At 41.2% G+C, this 23,569-nt stretch overlaps 1 protein-coding gene across 2 annotated transcripts in view; it reads right to left on the bottom strand.

Annotated features, from left to right (window-relative positions):
- The window catches only part of GALNT15 (polypeptide N-acetylgalactosaminyltransferase 15), a 42,155-nt gene extending 22,492 nt beyond the window's left edge, over positions 1 to 19,663 (bottom strand). The window contains exons 1-5 of one of the 2 annotated variants that reach the window (XM_077268858.1): positions 19,000 to 19,663; positions 15,760 to 15,926; positions 13,638 to 13,842; positions 6,248 to 6,415; positions 5,776 to 5,893 (exon numbers count right to left, since the gene is read on the bottom strand). In XM_077268858.1, coding sequence (XP_077124973.1) covers positions 5,776 to 5,893; positions 6,248 to 6,415; positions 13,638 to 13,842; positions 15,760 to 15,926; positions 19,000 to 19,481 — 1,140 coding nt within the window. In that variant the 5' untranslated portion in view covers positions 19,482 to 19,663. The remainder of the gene's footprint in view (positions 1 to 5,775; positions 5,894 to 6,247; positions 6,416 to 13,637; positions 13,843 to 15,759; positions 15,927 to 18,999) is intronic. The other variant, XM_077268857.1, reaches the window with a different exon arrangement.
- Between the last annotated feature and the right edge of the window lie 3,906 nt (positions 19,664 to 23,569).

The raw sequence follows: 23,569 nt of genomic DNA, 5'->3' as shown, positions 1-23,569 counted from the left end.
GCTCAGTGCGCCCGCCGAATCTGCCAGTCGGCAGATTCCTTACAGGTACATTTTGATCGCTGTGGTAGGTTCTATCACAGCGATCAAAATAAAAAAAATAATAAATAACCCCCCCCCCCCTTTATCACCCCCATAGGGACAATAATAAAATAAAGAATTTTTTATTTTTATTTTTTTCCACTAGGGTTAGGGTTAGAACTAGGGTTAGAACTAGGGGTAGGGTTAGGGGTAGGGTTAGGGTTACGGGTAGGGTTAGGGGTAGGGTTATGGCATGTGCACACAGAGCGGATCGGCCGCGGATCCGCAGCGGATTGGCAGCGGACCCGCAGCGGATCGGCCGCGGATCCGCAGCGGATCGGCAGCGGATCCGCAGCGGATCCGCAGCGGATCCGCAGCGGATTGGCCGCGGATCCGCAGCGGATTGGCAGCGGATCCGCAGCGGATTGGCCGCGGATCCGCAGCGGATTGGCAGCGGATTGGCCGCGGATCCGCAGCGGATCGGCAGCGGATTGGCAGCGGATTGGCCGCGGATCCGCAGCGGATTGGCAGCGGATTGGCCGCGGATCCGCAGCGGATTGGCAGCGGACCCGCAGCGGATTGGCCGCGGATCCGCCGCGGATCCGCCGCGGATCCGCAGCGGATCCGCAGCGGATCCGCAGCGGATTGGCCGCTGTGAATTCAAAGCAGTTTTCCATCAGGTTTACAGTACCATGTACACCTAAGGAGAACCAAATCCGCTGTGCCTATGGTGCGGAAAATTCCGTGCAGAAACGCTGCATTGTATTTTCCGCAGCATGTCAATTCTTTGTGCGGATTCCGCAGCGTTTTACACCTGTTCCTCAATAGGAATCCGCAGGTGAAATCCGCACAAAAAAACACTGGAAATCTGCTGTAAATCCGCAGGTAAAACGCAGTGCCTTTTACCTGCAGATTTTTCAAAAATCGTGCGGAAAAATCTCACACGAATCCGCAACGTGGGCACATAGCCTTAGGGTTAGGGTTGGAATTAGAGTTAGGGTTGGAATTAGGGCTAGGGTTTGAAATAGGGTTAAGATTAGGCTTGTGGTTAGGGTTACGGATAGGGTTAGGGGTGTGTTGGGGTTACAGTTGTGGTTAGGGTTGGGATTAGGGTTAAGGTTGGGATTAGGGTTAGGATTAGGGTTGGAATTAGGGTTACGGGTGTGTTGCGGTTAGGGTTGTGGTTAGGGGTGTGTTGGGGTTAGGGTTGTGATTAGGGTTATGGCTACAGTTGGGATTAGGATTAGGGGTGTGTTGGGGTTAGTGTTGAAGTTAGAATTGAGGGGTTTCCACTGTTTAGGCACATCAGGGGTCTCCAAACGCAACATGGCGCCACCATTGATTCCAGCCAATCTTGCGTTCAAAAAGTCAAATGGTGCTCCCGCCCTTCCAAGCCCCGACGTGCGCCCAAACAGTGGTTTACCCCCACATTTGGGGTACCAGCGTACTCAGGACAAACTGGGCAACAACTGTTGGGGTCCAATTTCTCCTGTTTCCCTTGCAAAAATAAAAAATTACTTGCTAAAACATAATTTTTGAGGAAAGAACAATTATTTTTTATTTTCACGGCTCTGCGTTATAAACTTCTGTGAAGCACTTGGGGGTTGAAAGTGCTCACCACACATCTAGATAAGTTCCTTCGGGGGTCTAGTTTCCAAAATGGGGTCACTTGTGGGGTGTTTCTACTGTTTAGGTACATCAGGGGCTCTGCAAATGCAATGTGACGCCCGCAGACCATTCCATCAAAGTCTGCATTTCAAATGTCACTACTTCCCTTCCGAGCCCTGACGTGCGCCCAAACAGTGGTTTACCCCCACATATGGGGTATCAGCGTACTCACAACAAACTGGGCAACAAATATTGGGGTCCAAATTCTCCTGTTACCCTTGTGAAAATAAAAAATTGCTTGCTAAAACATCTTTTTTGAGGAAAGAAAAATGATTTTTTATTTTCACGGCTCTGCGTTGTAAACTTCTATGAAGCACTTGGGGGTTGAACGTGCTCACCACACATCTAGATAAGTTCCTTGGGGGGTCTAGTTTCCAAAATGGGGTCACTTGTGGGGGGTTTCTACTGTTTAGGCATATCAGGGGCTCTGCAAACGTAACATGATGCCCGCAGACCATTCCATCAAAGTCTGCATTCCAAAACGTCACTACTTCCCTTCCGAGCCCCGGCATGTGCCCAAACAGTGGTTTACCCCCACATATGGGGTATCAGCGTACTCAGGAGAAACTGGACAACAACATTTGGGGTCCAATTTTTCCTGTTACTCTTGCAAAAATAAAAAATTCTGGGCTAAAAAAATATTTTTGAGGAAAGGAAACACATTTATTATTTTCACGGCTCTGCATTATAAACTTCTGTGAAGCACTTGGGGGTTCAAAGTGCTCACCACACATCTAGATAAGTTCCCTTGGGGGTCTAGTTTCCAAAATGGAGTCACTTGTGGGGAGTTCCTACTGTTTAGGCACATCAGGGGCTCTGCAAACGCAACATGATGCCCGCAGAGCATTCCATCAAAGTCTGCATTTCAAAACGTCACTACTTCCCTTCCGAACCCCGACGTGTGCCAAAACAGTGGTTTACCCCCACATATGGGGTATCAGCGTACTCAGGAGAAACTGGACAACAACTTTTGGGGTCCAATTTCTCCTGTTACTCTTGCAAAAATAAAAAAATTCTGGGCTAAAAAAATATTTTTGAGGAAAGGAAACACATTTTTTATTTTCACGGCTCTGCGTTATAAACTTCTGTGAAGCACTTGGGGGTTCAAAGTGCTCACCACACATCTAGATTAGTTCCTTGGGAGGTCTAGTTTCCAAAATGGGGTCACTTGTGCGGGAGCTCCAATGTTTAGGCACACAGGGGCTCTCCAAACGCGACATGGTGTCCGCTAATGATTGGAGCTAATTTTCCATTCAAAAAGCCAAATGGCGCTCCTTCCCTTCCGAGCCCTGCCGTGCGCCCAAACAGTGGTTTACCCCCACATATGAGGTATCAGCGTACTCAGGACAAATTGGACAACAACGTCCGTGGTCCAGTTTCTCCTTTTACCGCTGGGAAAATAAAAAAATTGTTGCTAAAATATCATTTTTGTGACTAAAAAGTTAAATGTTCATTTTTTACTTCCATGTTGCTTCTGCTGCTGTGAAACACCTGAAGGGTTAATAAACTTCTTGAATGTGGTTTTGAGCACCTTGAGGGGTGCAGTTTTTAGAATGGTGTCACTTTTGGGTATTTTCAGCCATATAGAACCCTCAAAATGACTTCAAATGTGAGGTGGTCCCTAAAAAAAATGGTTTTGTAAATTTTGTTGTAAAAATAAGAAATCACTGGTCAAATTTTAACCCTTATAACTTCCTAGCAAAAAAAAAAATGTTTCCAAAATTGTGCTGATGTAAAGTAGACATGTGGGAAACGTTATTTATTAACTATTTTGTGTCACATAACTCTCTGGTTTAACAGAATAAAAATTCAAAATGTGAAAATTGCGAAATTTTCAAATTTTTTGCCAAATTTCCGTTTTTTTCACAAATAAACTCAGAAATTATCGACCTAAATTTACCACTAACATGAAGCCCAATATGTCACGAAAAAACAATCTCAGAATCGCTAGGATCCGTTGAAGCGTTCCTGAGTTATTACCTCATAAAGGGACACTGGTCAGAATTTCAAAAAACGGCAAGGTCATTAAGGCCAAAATAGGCTGGGTCATGAAGGGGTTAAGGTCATGGAGTGGCCTAGCCAGTCTCCAGACCTTAATCCCATAGAAAACATATGGAGGAAGTTGAAGCTCCAAGTTGCAAAGCGACAGCCTCAAAATCTTAATGATTTAGAGATGATCTGCAAAGAGTGGACCAAAATTCCTCCTGACATGTGAGCAAACCTCATCATCAACTACAAAAAACATTAGACTGCTGTGTTTGCCAATAAGGGTTTTGCCACCAAGTATTAAGTCTTGTTTGCCAGAGGGATCAAATACGTATTTCTCACTGCAAAATGCAAATACATTTATATAATTTCTACAATGTGATTTTCTGGATTTTATTTTTTATATTCTGTCTCTCAATGTTAAAATTAACCTACCCAGTCTAAAATTATAGACTGTTCATGTCTTTGTCAGTGGGCAAACTTACAAAATCAGCAAGGGATCAAATACTTATTTCCCCCACTGTAAATCTTATCAGGATGTCAACATGAGATGTAGACCCTCCAAATTACTAATGGATATAACTCTGGTTAAGCCGGAGATATTTTGGCCAAGATATGTAAGCTCGCAACCCACGTCAAGGTCTTGTAAAGTGTGGTGTCTGTTCACATGGGATGCATTTGGAAAGCACTGGGCAGCCTGCCTGATCTAATAGTACGGCCGTCACTAGTAGGCTTTAAGCCAGATGCTGTGCATCACCTGTATGTGAACAGCGCCGCATGCAAACCTCTATTGTGCATTAATATACCAAGCAACCACCTCCTCCATGGATTGGCAGACTGAGAGTGGTTGTCTCATCGGTATTTTTGCACCTGTTTTGCCGCCATCTTAACTACATGGGCCCACTGCATCCTGATAGTGCATTTGTTTGGAGGCCTGGGCAGGTAAACATCTCTGCCTTTTTTCTGCTGTTTTTTTCCACTTGATGAACCCTTGAAGAAATTGGGAGGCAGCACATGAACGCAACCCACACACAAAATGGCATAATAAGGTAGGAAGAATGACATCGGTCACCTCTCTGGGTAAGGCAGCATCCTGCTTAAAATATCACATAAGTCAGCTTCTCTCTCCCTGCCAATGTTTAAAATCATGGATCAGAACTGGATCCATTAGGCAAATGTAGTCAATTATTGATATCTTCAATCAGGACCAAACTGTAGTGTCTTAAGAGAGTGACAAGAATCTTTGAACTTTTACTCAATTCTACTCACCTGTTTGTCATGGAATATTGATGGTAGGTGATGCAGAGCAGTACTACGCCTGGAATTTGTGGTTCCACCCAGCCTGGAAGGTTAAGGATTTATTCCTGGCTAGTTAGTGTTTCTCCCTAAGAGTAAATTTCCTTTTCCAGTTATAGTGGATACTACTTTGGTTGTCCGCAGTCTGTTTCCTCCTCTCCTGTATTGACCGTGTTCTGACCTCAGCCCTTGTTTCTAATGGTTCTCCTGCCTAATCATTCTGCCTCTGACTTTGACCTCCTGGTAACAACCTTCTATGACAAACCTTCTTGGTGGCAACTTGTTACAACGGCCTGGAGCTGACTTCTTCGTACCAAAACCAGGACCACTGTGTAAGTCCAAATCTCTGTACATGGAATAATTGGTGAAGGCCGGGGCAACCCTGGAATCTGGAAGACGGAGTAACTTGTGCTAAGCCCTATTAACATTTGTTTGGCTGCCATGAACAGTGCCCCCATAATAACTATGTATTTTGGTAAAACATGTTCTTATCCCTAATTTCTTAGTAGTTCATTTTCTAATAGCAACCCTGATCTTTGTGGTTGATACAAACTTGTCATTAGCTAAACACAATAATAGTCACAAATGAAGCATTAGAGGAAAAAGTCAGACTTGTTTTTTTGCCTTGCGCTGACCTGGCCTTGGCTTATTATCATGTGCGCGGGCTGCATTTCACTACTACAGTGCTGCTACATCTTGTTCTAAATCTTATTATAGCCTACAGTCTGTGTTCAGGTTTAAAAATCCTGCACTAACGTGGATCCTATTTTATTTGTAAAAATAAAATACATATTTTTAATAATTTACCCGGATAGAAAGCTCTATATTTTCCACGCCTGAAACATTCATGAATGTATCAAATGCCCCAATGTTCTGGAAGTAGTGACGATCAACGGCTATAACGCATCCGGGTATTACTGGAGTCCTGGTTACATAGAACACACAAAATGTAAAACATTTCCACACTTAATAACTTATTGTAAATAAAATACTTTAAATCAAGAACTTCAAGTTAGTAATCTATAAAAATGCCGTATTTTTACCACAACAAAATGGTCACATGTTTCTTACATTTAACACATAGATAGACCAGGGCCACCAGTGTTAGAACTATTTGTTAGCTACTCTCCACTTAAAAGAGGTATCCTAAACAGTGGACACACCTCTGCGATTTTTGTGGGCTCCTATGTGGTCAAATAGAAATCCATTCTATCAGTTACAATATATGCTTATGTGAGTGTCAGACAACTTCATCCTGAGCAGTGCATGAAAATATTACCTGAATGGAACGATGGTGGATTGCTGTACCTTCTGGTCACTTTCTGATAGAGTAACCCAGTGAAAATCGAGGCTCCAGTCAAACACTCCTTGTCTCAAGTCCGTAGAGTGATAATACTTGAACGTTCTCCCGTCAATTACATCTAAAACAGGTGACACTATACAATTCCTTAAAACAAAGAGAAAAATATCTGTTTGCTTTTATTGTGCACAAGGTTACATAAAATGGTTACTATTATTAGTCACGGATTACATTTCTTAGAATATTTTCTTTTAGGATCATTCACAAAATATAATTTCTTGCCCTAATAGAATGTGAAAAGAAAGTGTTTCTTACTGTCCTATGATGAGATATGTTTTAATTTTTAGCATTTATTTAATACACTGTATATTAAAGTATCATATACAGCCATCTACTTACAATGTTTATTTCAGCAATCTAGAGTAAAAAAAAGTTGAAATTGGCATCACCATAAATTTCAGAAGTTATCAACAAATGTAGAATCAATGCATGAAGTAATACAAAAATGATAATAATAATCTTTATTTTTTATATAGCGCTAACATATTCCGCAGCTCTTTATATTCCCTATCAATATGTCTTTGGAATGTGGGAGGAAACCGGAGTACCCGGAGGAAACCCACGCAAACACGGGAAGAACATACAAACTCCTTGCAGATGTTGTCCTGGGTGGGATTTGAACCCAGGACCCCAGCGCTGCAGAGCTAACCACTGAGCCACCGTGCTGCCCTGATAAGACAAATAAATCAATAATTATATCATTATTAATGCAAACAAAAGATAACAAACATATAACACAAAAGACATTTTAAAAACAGAAGTAGACGGGAGGTGCAAAAAGTCGCCCAAAAATATGTTGTAAAAAATGTGAACATAATAATTAAAAGTGATAATGAGGCTATATATACTGTATATATATATGTATTGTAAGGTAGCTGCCGGACACATAGTTTTGTGCATCTGGGTCAGGTTTACAGGCAGCCTGAGAGATGGGCGGGTCTGGCTGCCCACATACTCACCTGTGGGTATGGTTCACAGAGTAAAATGTAGTCTGTTTGTTGGACACATGGTCTATGTGTGGAGGTAAAAAGAAGTCCTGTGTGATATCTCCAGACTGAGTCGGTATACTTGATGCTATCCAGCCTGTGTGTTTTGGACTGTCTCTAAAGTGACTCTTTTTGAACTTTTTACTTTGTTTTACCTGCACTGAAAGGCTGCTCATTTTCCTTTGCATGTGGCATGGATTGTGAAGGTCCAATAAACCAACCTGGACATTTCAATGGAAACAGTACCCCACCACACACCGAAGTGTGTAGCTTTCCCACTATATATATATATATATATATATATATATATATATATATATATAGATATATTGTATAGTCATGGCTGAAAGTCTTGGCACCCTTGAAATTGTTACAGAAAATGAAGTATTTCTCCCAGAAAATTATTGCAATTGATAATACAGATTGGCACTGCAGGTGCAGGTGGGTCTGGCTGAAATACAGACTGACATGGTAGGCACTGGTACGCAGATTAGGAATGGATAGACTCTAGCAGAACCAGTGGGAACTAACATACAGGGACCTGAGAATTAGCAAGTGTGTTGGGAACAAACTAACAATGTTTTCATAGGCACCTACATTCAGGTGAAGGTGCCTTAAATAATAAGTGTCTCCCAGCCATTGGCTGGAGACACTTCATGATCGCTCGATTGGCCCCTTTAAGAATGAGGGAGCATGTGTCCTAAGCACAGTGCCTGGGGATCTGCGTGCAGTGCGCAGACCCCAGGCAGCAGCCGCAGAGGAAGGAGGAGGAAGTCCTAGACATGGGCCACAGCACTGAATGAGCTGATGTCCCTGCCGTGGGAGAGGAGCAGCGTGCAGGGACGTCGGCACTACACCTATAACTAAAGCTTCAAGCTTAGGTCATAAAAGTAAATTGCTGATCTAGTACAAAATACCGTTGCAGATTGTAAAGGGGGTACAAAGGATGAGGCCAAATAAGATTTTGTAAAATAGCCCAAACTGAAAAATAATAGCCAAACAAGTTGGTGAAAAGACTAAGGGGGAAATTTATCATGAAGAGTATTTTTTAGGTCAGCTTTGCTGAACTGATGTTTCTTTGTGCTAAATTTAGCAAAGTGTTGCATAATGTTTGATACATTTGGTGCATTTTTAGATATAACGCTTCAGTTAACAGTTTAAGGCAGGCGTCACACTCAGCGTAAGACAATACGGTCCGTTTTTTACGGCCGTAATACAGCCGTAATACGGAGAAATGTTCCCAAAATAGTGATCCGTATGTCATCCGTAGGCAGGGTGTGTCAGCGTATTTTGCGCATGGCATCCTCCGTATGTAATCCGTATGGCATCCGTACTGCGATATTTTCTCGCAGGCTTGCAAAACCGACATCTAATGGATTTATGTGCTCAAATGTTCGGTAAAACATATATACAGTATATATATATATATATATATATATATATATATATATATATATATATGTCATTTAGACACATATATACTGTATATATTCTGTATTTATATTTAATTCAGCGCGATATATGTGAAAAGCCGGTAATTCAATTGCCGGCTTCTCATTTCTCCTTCACAAACCCGACATGATATGAGACATGGTTTACATACAGTAAACCATCTCATATCCCTTTTTTTTTGCATATTCCACACTACTAATGTTAGTAGTGTGTATGTGCAAAATTTGGGTGCTGTAGCTGCTAAAATAAAGGATTAAATCGTGGAAAAAATTGGTGTGGGCTCCCGCGCAATTTTCTCCGCCAGAGTGGTAAAGCCAGTGACTGAGGGCAGATATTAATAGCCTAGAGAGGGTCCATGGTTATTGGCCCCCCCTGGCTACAAACATCTGCCCCCAGCCACCCCAGAAAAGGCACATCTGGAAGATGCGCCTATTCTGGCACTTGGCCACTCTCTTCCCACTCCCGTGTAGCGGTGGGATATGGGGTAATGAAGGGTTAATGTCACCTTGTAAGGTGACATTAAGCCAGATTAATAATGGAGAGGCGTCAATTATGTCACCTATCCATTATTAATCCAATTGTATGAAAGGGTTAAAAAACACATACACACATTATTAAAAAGTATTTTAATGAAATAAACAAACAGGTTGTTTTAGTATTTTATTGCTCTCTCAATCCATCCGGAAGACCCTCGCTTGGCAAAATAATAAACCAACAATATACATACCTTCGGATGAACTGTCAGGTCCCACGAAGTAAATCCATCTGAAGGGGTTAAATCATTTTACAGCCAGGAGCTGCGATGAAGCACTGCTCGTGGCTGTAAAAACCCCGGGTGCTGAAAGGAAAGCTGGGTGATCTGTACTTACATTGAGTCGCGGTGAGGCGCCCTCTGGTGGATGAACTCATATGAACTCGAGCGTGGGAACTTTTCCAAGGCTGCAGTTCATGAGAACATCCACCAGAGGGTGCCTCACTGCAACTCAATGTAAGTACAGATCACCCAGCTTTCCTTTCAGCATCCGGGGTTTTTACAGCCACGAGCAGTGCTACAGCGCAGCTCCTGGCTGTAAAATGATTTAACCCCTTCAGATGGATTTACTTCGTGGGACCTGACAGTTCATCAGAAGGTATGTATATTGTTGGTTTATTATTTTGCCAAGCGAGGGTCTTCCGGATGGATTGAGAGAGCAATAAAATACTAAAACAACCTGTTTGTTTATTTCATTAAAATACTTTTTAATAATGTGTGTGTTTTTTAACCCTTTCATACAATTGGATTAATAATGGATAGGTGACATAATTGACGCCTCTCCATTATTAATCTGGCTTAATGTCACCTTACAAGGTGACATTAACCCTTCATTACCCCATATCCCACCGCTACACGGGAGTGGGAAGAGAGTGGCCAAGTGCCAGAATAGGCGCATCTTCCAGATGTGCCTTTTCTGGGGTGGCTGGGGGCAGATGTTTGTAGCCAGGGGGGGCCAATAACCATGGACCCTCTCCTGGCTATTAATATCTGCCCTCAGTCACTGGCTTTACCACTCTGGCGGAGAAAATTGCGCGGGAGCCCACGCCAATTTTTTCCGCGATTTAACCCTTTATTTTACAAGCTACAGCGCCCAAATTTTGCACATACACACTACTAACATTAGTAGTGTGGAATATGCAAAAAAAAAAGGGGATATGAGATGGTTTACTGTATGTAAACCATGTCTCATATCCTGTCGGGTTTGTGCAGGAGAAATGAAAAGCCGGCAATTGAATTACCGGCTTTTCACTAACACCGCTGCGTATTTCTCGCAAGTCACACTGCTGGTCCGTGTGGAATCTGTATTTTTCTCGCCCCCATAGACTTTCATTGGCGTATTTCTTGTGCAATACGCTGACAAACGCAGCATGCTGCGATTTTGTACGGCCGTAGAAAGGCGTATATTACGGATGCGTTATATACGGCTGATAGGACCTGACCCATTGGGAATAATTGAGCCGTTTGTTAGGCGTGTTTTACGGACGTATTTTATGCGCTCTTACGTCGGTAAAACTCGCTAGTGTGACGGCAGCCTAAGATGAAAGTCTGCAGTCACTCTATGTGGCTGTAGACTTGTAAAAATCCTAGCAACTTGAGCTGTCACAGTTCTCCAGTGCTGACAACGAGATTGAGTGGTACTGTGACTGCATAGGATGCATGCTGCCGACTAGTGATGAGCGAGTATACTGGTTGCTTGGGTTTTCCCGAGCACGCTCAGGTGATCTCCGAGTATTTCTTATTGTTCAGAGATTTCGTTTTCATCGCCTCAGCAGCATAATTTACGACTGCTGGACAGGCTGAATACATGTGAGAATTCCCTAACAAACAGGCATTCCTCACATGTATTCAGCCTATCTGGCAGCCGTAAATCATGCAACTGAGGCGATGAAAACTATATCTCCGAGCAATAACAAATACTCGGAGATCACCCGAGCGTGCTCGGGAAAACCCAAGCAACGAGTATACTCGCTCCTCACTACTGCCGACCAAATTCTGACTAGACGTGTGCGGCCTCTCTCAATTCGCTTGTAGGATTTACAAGTATGCAGCAGCCACATAGAGTGACTGTACGCTTTTGTGACAAACCTGGACAACCCCTTTAAACTAATTTACTTTGCTAATAAAGCTTACTTTCTCACCGAGTATTAAAAGTGGCAAGTGTAACACAGAATTATAAAAGGTTGCTAAATTTCGCCCAAATGCAATGTGTGCCAAAATTTTCAAAAATGATATTCTTATGCTCTAATAAGAATCCATTTAGCTAATTGAAATTAATAACTCCTTGAAGACAACTAATCGAAATTTCTTTGTGGTGAACTTGAGAAGAAGAGCTGTGCCACTGTTTTCAACTGGACAACAATATCTGTTAGTCTTCAAGCTGTGTAAAGCAAGAGTGTAAATTTTAGCAACCTTATACGCAGTAAATGTACCTTTTCACAATGTGTGTGATAGCACCTTTCAATATTCAAAGTATTTACAAAGTCTACAGCAGTCATTCACTATTTCGTCTTGAAATTGCAAAGCACTTTTGTCAGGATGTTAGAGTAATAGGAAAGTATCGTGCTGTGCGTTGCTAATCTTCAGAACTGTTACAAATTAGATGAAACAATAAAAACATATTGTAGACATCAGGATATTGACCATAGAGTATTTTTAGAGTTGAACTTTTTATAATTAAATTTAGAGGTCTATTTCTGGCATCCACATAATGTAACACACATAAGCAGTCACTCCCCTGGGAAATTATTTGGTTTCAGAAGCTTTTACATTGTTATTAACTCCTTATTCGCTATAGTACATTGTGTAAAAAGCTGATTTAGAAAGAGTCTAGCAGTAACATCTATTTTCTGGAGAATATTTGAACGCATTTAAATTAATAATTGTGGGAGAAAATATTTAAAAAGTATTAGCCAATTGCAGCCACTATAATATTTCTCTCCAACCACTACACCGATGCTGCCAGTCTTTGCACTGGTTGCTCATGCGCTACAGCGTCAAATATAAACTTAGTTCTGCACCACCCTACATGTCCTCCCACATTCCCTCATCTCTGTCTACCACCCTACCCATTCTCTCTATCACTAATAACTGGAGACGAACATCCTCTATAATCCTAACCTCCCACTTCTGTCTCCAGAACTTCTCTCGTGCTGCACCAGTTTTCTGGAATGCGCTATCCCAGACAATCCAATTAATTACAAGTATCCACAGTTTCAAGTGTACACTAAAAACAGTTTTCTTTAGAGTGGCCTATCACCTCACCTTCCTAATTTATTCCTTGTTCTCCTTCTACACACTGAATAGCACCTTATATCTGTACTCATACAGATTCAGTCTGGGGACTGGTTCATGCAGCATTATTTGAATGACCCTATTTATTATATTGATGGCTGGACTGTACACGACAAGCACGTCACCCCTATTTCCTCAAAGATTGTAAACTTGCGAGCATGGCCCTCACTCATCTTTGTATGTGCTGATCTATGTCTTACTCTGAAATGTCCTCTCTAAATTGTAAGGTGTTTCAAAATATGTTGGCGCAATAGAAATAGAAAATATTATTATGTTATTATTAGAAACCAAAGCAAAATTCCAATTTTTGCTGAAAAATGTATAACATTCCTCTTTAACAATGTGCATAAGGCTACTTTTACACCATGTTTTGTAGTGTCCTGGATGTGCGTGTTTGACTCAGAAAAAAAAATTATTTAAATTTATACATTGGTGTTTACACAAAATATAGTGGGTGAAATGTAATTTTAAATGTATATCCGTTTGACTTATGTTTGTGCATTTTTCCTTTATGGGGGGGATGAAAATAGCGTCGTTGTCGAAAATAATGTCGTCTTTTGTGCTTTATAATCCTTATCTGTTTTTATCCTTATTTTTTAAAAAAATTTTTATTTTATGGCTTATTTGTATCATTCAAGAAATCTATTTTGAAACTAAAGAAAACTGATGCAAGTTTGCTGCCTCTGTCAGACAAGGGTTCTTTGGGATCAACAGAAAAAAGTAGTCTAAGTACTCACCTTCTATCCATAAGGAAGACATGCACATACATATTTCTTGGTTGTCATCATAGCACAAAGATGACATTTCCTTAGTAAAGTTTAATAGATTACTTGTAAATTAGCTCTTGATGCTAAGAAAGTCTTTAGTTGAAGTAACTGGCTTCACAGTCACTTTCAAATGGATTTGAAGGTACATTTACTGGAATGTAACAGTAAGCAAGACACCAATATAGAAAGCATTTCAGTCATATATGCGGACTACTTTTTTGTTAAACCGGTATATTGGACACAGTGCTGATATAGAAAATAATAGAATAATCTCACACCTGTCAGTCATTATTCTACTCAAAAGTGGTTCTAGCCAGCCTGGGTGGCACTCACAATGTGGGTCCATAAATACAAGAATCTCCCCAGTTGCCCTTGCTGCCCCAAGCATCCGTCCTCCAATAACACCAAGTCTCTTGTTGCTTCTTATTAGCTTTACTCCATCTATTCTAGAGACATATTCACTTAGGGCAGTCTTGAGATGACCTAGGAACATAAGGACATATATAAATACAAATATTCAATGTATATTAAATATAATATAATTGTTATTATTCAGAATTTGTATCAGGTTAGTTTCACACAATCTCACTTTTTATTGGTAATATAACTGTTCTTTTGCCATATTGTGTAGACAGGATAAGCTAACATTAATTAAAGTCTTTAGAACGTACTCAAGATACAAATGTGCCATATTTGATTCCGATTACAAATTGTAAGAAATGTCAGTTCCTCGGGTTAGTTTTTCTTTGGTGAAGCCATCATTTTGGGTGCATTGCTATTAAATCACATGGTTAATGCAGACATAAAAAAAACTGTGACTAACCCTAAGTGTGAATAAAAACCTAGCAATATTATTGTGATGAGACTGTACAGAAGATTATTTTCTAAATGAAGTCCTTCAGAACATTTGACGTCAGTTTACGACATGGTTACGAAGGTGTTCCCGCAAAATGATGTAAACTTACTTCATGGAGATTTGTTTTCTCCCATTATTCCTTTTGAAAATGAAAAACTTGGGACCAAAGCAATATTTTAGTGTAAGGCTATGTGCACACGTTGCGGATTTCCTGTGGATCCGCAGCGTTTTGTACAGTGCAGAAACGCTGCAGATCCGCAAGTGATTTACAGTACAATGTAAATCAATGAGAAAAAAAAAACCGCTGTGCTAATGGTGCGGAAAATTCCACGTGGAAACGCTGCTGATTAAAAGAAGTAGCATGTCACTTCTTTTGTGCGGATCTGCAGCGATTTTGTACCCATTCCATGATGGAAATCGACAGGGGTAAAAACGCAAGAAATCCACACAAAATCCGCAGTAAATCCGCATAAAAAACGCATCAAATCCGCACCTGCGTTTTCTACCAAGAGATGCAGAATCCGCACAAAAAATTCCAGAGACTAATCCGCAACGTGTGCCTAAATTTTCCATTTACTCAGCCAATAAATTATTCAATTCTGTGAATCGCCTGAGGGTTAGAAATGCTCACTACACCCTTAGATGAATTCCTCAAGAGATGTAGTTTTCAAAATGGGGCCACTTGTGGGGGTTTCTGCTGTTTTGACATTCCAGGGGCTCTTCAAATGTGACATGGCATCCGCAATCTATTCCAGCCAAACTTGTGCTCTAGAATTCAATTGGCGCTCCTTCCCTTCCGAGCGCTCAAACAGTACTTTTCCACCACATATCGGGTATCAGTGCACTCAGGAGAAATTGCTCAACAAATTTTATGGTAAATTTTCTTCTGTTACCCTTGTGAAAGTTGACACGTGGGAAATGTTATTTATTAATTATATTCTGTGAATAACTATCTGGTTTAAGAACATAGAAATTAAAAGTTTGAAAAATGCAAAATTTTTGCTAAAATTCCTATTTGTTCACAAATGAACACAAAAATAGTTTACCTAAATTAACCAATAAGAAAGTACAATATGTCACAAAAAACATTCTAATAATCACTGGGATACATTGAAACATTCCAGAGTTCTTACAACATAAAGTGACACTGATCAGAATTGTAACATTTGGCCTGGTCAGGAATGTAAAAACAGGTTTGGGAGTGAAGGGGTAAAAGGTTCTTAATGAAGTCTTGCAGTGCTGAGGTCCTGGGTCCAAATCCTACTAAGGAGAACATCTGCAAGGAGTTTGCATGTTCTCACCGTGTATGTGTGGGTTTCCTCTCACATGCCAAAAACATACTGATAGGGAATTTAGATTGTGAGTTGTGACCCCCAATGGGAACAATAATGATGATGAAGTCTATAAAGAGCTGTGACATATGATGACAGTATTTAAGCAAGGAAAATAAATAAATCACTGGCTTCCATGGGCCATTAAAGTTTTTGTAAAGAAATTAGGAGAAGGTTCTTTCCTAGCCCTTTATTAAATCTTAAAAGTGTTACCTTTGTGACTTAGGTCATCCACGAGTATAATTTCCTTCAAGATCTTTTTTGGAGAGTTGTCTAACACACTATGAACAGTTCTCAGTAACGTAGACCATGCTTCATTATGGAAGGCAATGATAACGCTGGTGGTAGGAAGATTCTCATTGTAAATTTGCTTCAGACATCTGTTTAAACAGAAAACTATTCACTTAAAATAAATATGAATTTCTTTGCTTACTTATATACAATAATTGCCATGATTAAAATAAATGAACACATATGACACCACAAAAGTATGATAAAACTGACAAAAATGCTTTCTTACTTTGGCATGCTATTGAGCTTACTCAAAAATAGTTGTAATCTCAGCTTGAATCAGAAATACCTTCCGGCATGTAACCTATTTTAGAAAATGTTGACACCCACCTTCCAGACCAGCGCTACTCCTCTGTACAAAGCACACTTGCTGAACAGCTGCGCGTTCACATTATGGCTGAGCCAAAAGTAAGGAGAATTGAGAGAATTGGTGCCGATTCAGGCAGTAAGTATCGAATTTATATTTTCTCCTCTCCTGAGACCCATTAATTAGGGTTTGTCTAGTAGTGGACAACCCCTTTAAGCTCTGAGTAGGCAATGAACAGGTAACAAATAAAAAAGATTTCAGTTCTGAAGTGTGCTGAATAATAAATTCATATTTAGAAAGGTTTTAGAAAATCATTACACATCGACTGTTTATGCAGTTATTATGACATGGGAATTTGTAATTGTAATAAAACCATAATGTCTGTAAAGCACTGTGGAATATGATGGCGCTATATCATGGTGTATAATAAAATAATTACTAAAATAAAAACATTTTAATCAAAAATCCAGACTCTATTGTTAATATGGGTCTTTCACCCAAGAGCTGAAACAGGGGAGAATTTGAAGAGTTCAGTTCAATATTTAAACCCTGTCTGGACTTTTTCTTTGCACCAGATTTTGACTGTACTGTGATAACTAGGCTAGAAGCATCTCCAAAATATATCTATTATATGTGTTACCTATGACCAGAAACATGTTATTCAGTATAACAAGCAGAATCTGGGCTCCTGCACGTGACATAGTCTAGTTATACTGAATGTGTATATATGTATACTGTATATATATATATGGAGTGCCCCATAGGGCCGTGGGGTTCTCGGTACTGGGTCGGCACAGTTCTTAAAGGTGAAGTCATGGCAGCAGTGACCAGGTACGTGGCCCTGGGCATCCAATGAAAGAGTCAATTGAAATTATAGGGGAATGGGCGTTTTTAGGGGATTGTTTGTGACGCCACCCGTGGTGCTCAGCTATAATTGCCGACACTGCAGTCAGATCCTTTGAGGCGATGGTGGCGCAGCAAAGATAGTGCAGCTCTCCACGGGTAGAGCTAGCCCCAGGGTAGATGTAGAGTTAGGTGTAAAGATGGCGGTTGTGGTTATGCCAGGCAGGTGACGCAACAATAACTCAAAGGAAACAGCAAGGTGCAGTTCCACTTTTTACTCACAGCTCTCTAGTCCGCAAACGCCAGCCTGGTGCTGTGTTCTCCAGGTCAGTGGCCCAGCAAACGCCTAGATAAATTGGGGTGCACCTTTCCAGGACTCCTCTCATATGCCTTTCTCTGGTCCTCTCCCTACACTGGCTTCCACCTCTCCTGCCCAGCATCTCACCCACAGTGTCCCAAGCCAGCAGCCATGAACCTGGTCGAGCAACATCCTCTGAGTCCCCTGGATTCTATCCTGCTGCCTTTTTGGCAAATTATGGGGAGATGTGACTGTGACTCTTACAGATGCCACAGCCTCCGGTTTGTTAGCTGAACCTTGAAGATTTCCACTAAATTGGGGCCGGTCCCCTTACTGCGACCTGGTCCCTCCACCCGACTATGGTCGGCGTGGATGCCGGTCACATGGGTGGCTTCTGCACTTCCCGTGCCCCTAGGACCCCCTTCTGTTCTCCCAGGAGCTTCCTTCTGTCTCTCCCTCACAATTCTCTCCTCAGCTTCGCTCTTCACTCCTCTTCTTTCGGTCTCCATGGACCAACTGCTCTCTGCACACTCTCCTCCTGCCTTCTAAGCGCCTCCCCTTTTTCTTCCCTCACCCACTCCCACCACCAAGTCCTATCCAGCCTGGGATGAGGCCATCCTCCCTAAGCGTACGCCCAGGTGCTCCGACTGAAATGGTGGGTGTGTTGGGTGTGAGTGTTAGAGTCCTGGGTAGTGCCCCCTCCTTACCCAAGAGTGGGATTCCACACCTCTGGATGAGGTGCAGTACCTCTGTGGCGACTGGACCCTCCGGGGCACCACATATATATATATATATATATATATATATATATATATATATACATACACTACTGGCTCTAGTGTTTGTGGGAATGTGTAATCAGAAAATGATCTAATATTCTTATGTTAAAAAGACTGTGACAAAAGTGGACAGTTTTTGCTCTGTTATTACTACCACTGCCCTTGTGAGTGACCTGCTTTTTGTTTTTATTTTTTCTTTATGTTTAATTCTGCCATACGGTTCCAGAGTTGCAGTCCATTTTATTCAGTGCACATTTTTATAGTCTTCTTTGCAAGGGAGTGTGGATTATAGCATTCTCTGGGGCCGTGCCTTTTGGCTTGTCTGCATAATTACACTGTGATCAATGCCACCTTTGTAAGGGCGATAACGTTTAACACTAATAAAAAGGACCATATCTCTGAAACTGTATGGAGGATTTAAGAAAAAAAATTAAAAAATGATACCAATAGGATCAGCAGGAATGACATAAGAGCAAAAGCTGGCCACTTTGTTCCTGGTGTCAGGTCCTCATTGAAAATATTTGTGGTAAAGTTTTATTTCAAATTGATATATCAACATCTGTATTAAAAAGACACAAACCCTGAAATCATATCATTATCAGTAGTCATCCCATGATCATTACAGGTACTCTAATGCACAATGACCTCTGCACAGATCACTGAGCATGCCCAATGAACATCTCTAGACTATCGCTTCCTATAGGCCATGCACCATGTACCTTATTTCAAAATGCTACTAATGGAACATACTATGTACTGAACATAAAATAAAAATATCTACAGTCAGAAAATAAAATCAGAACAATGAATGCTGTAATATCAGGATATTTAAAAAAATAAATAAAATGTATACCATTGGTAGGATAAGAAGAACCTGTTACAGAATGTATAAAACGTGGTAATTTTAAATTAAAAGGTCTTTAATTAGTACTCACAGTGAATGTCGGCCCTCGGGTATCTCCCTGTGTAAAGAAATTTTCTGGCTGCCGTCTTCATCAAGTCCAGGTATGTTCCTTGCCTTTTCAGTCTGCACACTGTTGGTCACTGCATCATTTTCATTGTTCTTCTTGTGCTGCTTCACTATCCTGTACACGCTCTTCCTGACTTTGTCAAAGGTTCTTCTGCTTCCAGACATCCCAATAGCTATAAGTTCCTCATCCCTAAATGAGGAAAGTGGAGACAAAATCTCCACCTTATATTGATTAGTTTCTTCTACAGACTCAAGCAGTGAGTTGACACCTACCCATCGATGTCCTCCGCCACCACCATGATGGTGGGAAAGATAGCTGAAATTGTCCTCACTCTGGTCTTCTGGATCCAGCATCGCTACCATAACTAGCAACAAAATGAATGCCAACATAAGAACTAGTATCTGCAGCTGGCACAGCCGTGATCTGCACCTTCTCCTCAACAGCATTATTCTTGTGATTTAGGAAGGCACACACCGTCATGATATTTGCAATTATCTTCATTCCAGACCTGTTTCCTTCACTGACTCGCGTTTTTTTCCCACACACAGGTCTGTCTTTACTCTCAAAATTCCACTTGCATTTTCCTTTTTCATATATTTTCTTTTTCTACCCCTCTCTTTAGATAAATTCCTTCCCGTCAGTGTAAAAAAATATTTAGAATAAACAAGTAACAGTAATCCAAGGGATTTCATCAGGATTATACATCTTCAAAAGAATTCCACATAAGAAAAAAGCAAACAAATATCCTAGATATTATAGATCATCCTCTTCTAGGGAATAGGCAATTCTATCCCATAATAGTGTTATCATGTTCTCCTGGCAGCCCAGATGTTGGATGGCTGTGCTGTTGTGATACGGCACTGAGCTCTGATGAACAGATGTGAATAGGCGGCCACTGCCTCTCACAGAACTTCTCCGCTGCCAGACCCTCCTCGTCACTGCATCCTGGTCCTAACGCCCACTATGTTTCCTGGGTTATTGTGTCCTTACAACATATTCTGCAATAACAATGGACTTCACATCTGAACTTGCAGTAAAGAGTGTAAAATCGTATGATGCAGAAGGACGGGGTGTAGCTGCCAAAGTAATAATAAACTATAACTATACAACTAGTATTACTGAACAGTTCCAGCTGAAAATTTGGAAATAAAATGCATTAAAATGTTGTAGTTTGAAATATATATATAAAAAAAAAATAGCAGCACAAGAAAGGACACAGTGACCAACGGTCTTCTAGCCGTGTAGAGTAGTATTTTTCCAAAACGTCATTGCCATTAATTTTGGTGACATATTTTAATAAAACGATGCCCTAATTCGCATCACACAAACTATGTGCTGATCTTCGCTTGAGGGTGCAAGGTTTTATGTCTTTTTCCAGACCATCTTCTAGGAAATCTAGGATCTGGGTAATGTCCAGATGAAGGGAGTCCAGAGGACAAGAGCCATACCGTGATACAAAGGTCTTCCACATCTGTCCATAAATGTAATTTTTTTATCTGCTTCCTACTATTTTGAGGGGTATGCATGACTTTATCTGAGAGACCCTTAACTTTTAGGATCGCAAACTCAGAAGCTAAGCAGCCAGACACAGATTCCCTGTGTCTGCGTGGTAGATTGGATCCTGGCGAAGAAGGTTGCGGACAGGTGCTGCTAAGATTGTTCTGACCTTCTTGGTCCTTATCTTCTATAGTGTCATTGGCTAGACACGAATCTGTGGAAATGCATATGCCAGGTTGAATCCCATGGGGTGGGCAAATACACCCACCACTATACAAGCATCATCTAGGTTCAGGGAGAAGTGCTGATCTACCTTTGCATTCTGAAGGCCTGCAAATAGGTCTACTTCTGGACTGCCTCATCTTTTGGTTATCATTTGGAAAGTCCCCATATCTAGACTCCATTCAGCTGGATGTACATCCTTCCTGTTCAGAAAGTTGGCTTGGACATTAGCAGTGCCTTTTTTGGGGAGATCTGATAGAGAAAGGAGATGTTCCTCTGCCCAAGAGAAAATTCTTGTCTGACTGACTTTAGATCTTCGTACCTCATGTTCCCTTGATGGTTGAGGTGAGCTACAGTGGTCATGTTATCATAATTAACCTATAAATGGGTGCCCTGCACTATGGGCGTTTACAGACCAGAGGACCTCCTCTACTGCCTTTAGCTCCCTAAAGTTGGAGGGCTGATTTCTTGTGTCCAGATCACCTGGAAAGAAGTTTGGGAGACTGTTATCATTGTTGGAGGATTCTGAATCCAGCAGACTCCTTGCACTATATTCCTTGGATTGAGTCACCAGGTGAGAGAGGACTTTAAACAATCAGGCACAGAGATCTTCTTGCTCAGGGACTTTAGCGATCCATCCCAGCTTGAAAAGATGTAGGTTTTCAGAACTCTGGCATGTGCTTGAATGCATAACGTAGAGAGTATAGAAGGCTAGCACTCGACAATTGTGAGAATGACGGTGCAAATGAACAGAACCAATGGTCCTCTCAGTCATAGAATATACAATCACTGCACTCATACGATGAAGGTACTTGATTCATGTTAATAATTTTATTAAATAAATGTTCATTTATTTAATAAAATTATTCACATGAATCAAGTACCTTCATCGTACGAGTGCAGTGATTGTATATTCCTTGAATGCATAACGTCATGGAACCCAAGACTGACAGCTGAAATATTAAGGATTTTATAAACAGTCGAGGTGCTGATGACCGCGAATCTTAAGAATTTCCGGTAGGCTGGATGGGAACATGATAATTGGCATCTTGTAAGTCGATGGTTGCTATGACAAAGTTCACCCCTTATCAGGGGGATGGTACATTTTATGGACTCCATCCTGAATCTTCTTTAGGTCATGTATAGGTACAGAGAGGCTTTAGGTTTATGATAATTCTGTAAACTCTGCTTTGTTGTCTTACAAGGAATAATAATTTTAGCCGGGAATAATGAACTCTGCCTCTTTCTATCTCTGGAACAGGAGAGTTTACTCTCAAAGAGATCAAATCTTATAGAGGCCAGACATCAGGGTGTTTCATAGTTCCTGTGAAGAAAGGTTAGTCACTTTCAGGCTCTGCAGGGGATAGGAGAACTATTCTTACTCCTTCTCTGACGGATTTCATCATCCACTGATTTGAACAAATTGTCTGCTATTGGGGGGAAGAATCCTGAGATCCGGCCCTCTACCATTCTGGCGTCATTGTTAATCTTGTCAATGGTTCTGAGAAAGAAAGATATTTCTCCTTTGTCCTTCTTTGACGTAACTCCCAGGGCAGCACGGTGACTCAAAAACGTAAGAAATAAAAAATGGAGTTCCAGTGGTTTTCTGGTCATAAAGGGCAGCATGGTGGCTCAGTAGATAGTACTGCAGCCTTGCAGCGCTGAAGTCCTGGGTCAAACCCCACCAAGGACAACATCTGCAAGGAGATTGTATGTTCTCCCCTGGTTTCCTCCCACATTCCAAAAACATACTGATAGGGATTCTAGATTGTGAGCCCCATCAGGGACAGCGATGATAATGTGTGCAAACTGTAAAGCACTGCTGAATATGTTAGCGTTATATAAAGAATATTATTATTATTATTATTATTATTAACTCCATCATCCCGATTATCCCTTCCTTCTGCATTAAAGGGGCTGGTTCTATGGTGGACAAAAGGGCTTCCTTCTAGAGTTTTTCGATTCAGTCAAAAATTTCTTGTTATCTGCAGCCTTTTCTGGCACCGAACATGTATGCTCCCTGGAAGGTAATGGAACAAAGCTTATCTTTGGAAACCACATCTGCATTCCACAATTTCAGCCAGAGTGCTCACCTCACGGAGTTTAACAGAACTGAAGATCTCACCACAGCTCTCACTGACTCCCCTGACACATCTGCCAAGAATCGTGTGGGTTTCTGCAGAAGAGGAAGGGAAGCTAATAGATCCTCTCTGGGAGTGTCCATGTCTGCCAGGAATCCTGTGGGTTTCTGCAGAAGAGGCAGGGAAGCTAATAGATCCTCTTTGGGAGTGCCCATGCTGAGATGGTCTTCTAATTGACTCAGCCACTGGATCATAGATCTCGCCACACATGTAGAATTGACATTCGTTTTCAGTAAAGCTGCCAAAGTTTACCAAGATTTTCTCATCAGTCTATCCATTTTCTGATCTAACGGGTCCTTAAGCGGATAATTATCTTCAAACGGCAAGGTCATCTTTTTAGCCACTGTCACCACCTGGATGTCAACTTTTGGTATCTCAGACCTCTTGGATATCTCCTCTTCTATCTGGAATCTGTATTTTAGTTAACCAGAAATACCCAATTGTTTCTCAGGAGTTCCCACTTACTGTATCCAAGATCAGACTTTAAACATTTTCATGCTTAGGAAACACCATCTTCTTTTTTGATTTGATCCCCTTGAACATTTCCTGGACCGCCCTAATTGTCTTCGCTTCTTCCACTTTCACAGTATTCCTTACTGCTGTAAAGAATTCCTCCATATATTCAGATGAGAAATAATATTTCTTGTCCTTCAGGGCCAAGTCCGGGATCGTGG

Source organism: Ranitomeya variabilis, chromosome 6 (assembly GCF_051348905.1).
Source record: "Ranitomeya variabilis isolate aRanVar5 chromosome 6, aRanVar5.hap1, whole genome shotgun sequence".
Classification (NCBI taxonomy): Eukaryota; Metazoa; Chordata; class Amphibia; order Anura; family Dendrobatidae; genus Ranitomeya; species Ranitomeya variabilis.
Note: the sequence above shows the minus strand (reverse complement) of the source record. Positions and strands in the feature narration are given on the sequence as shown.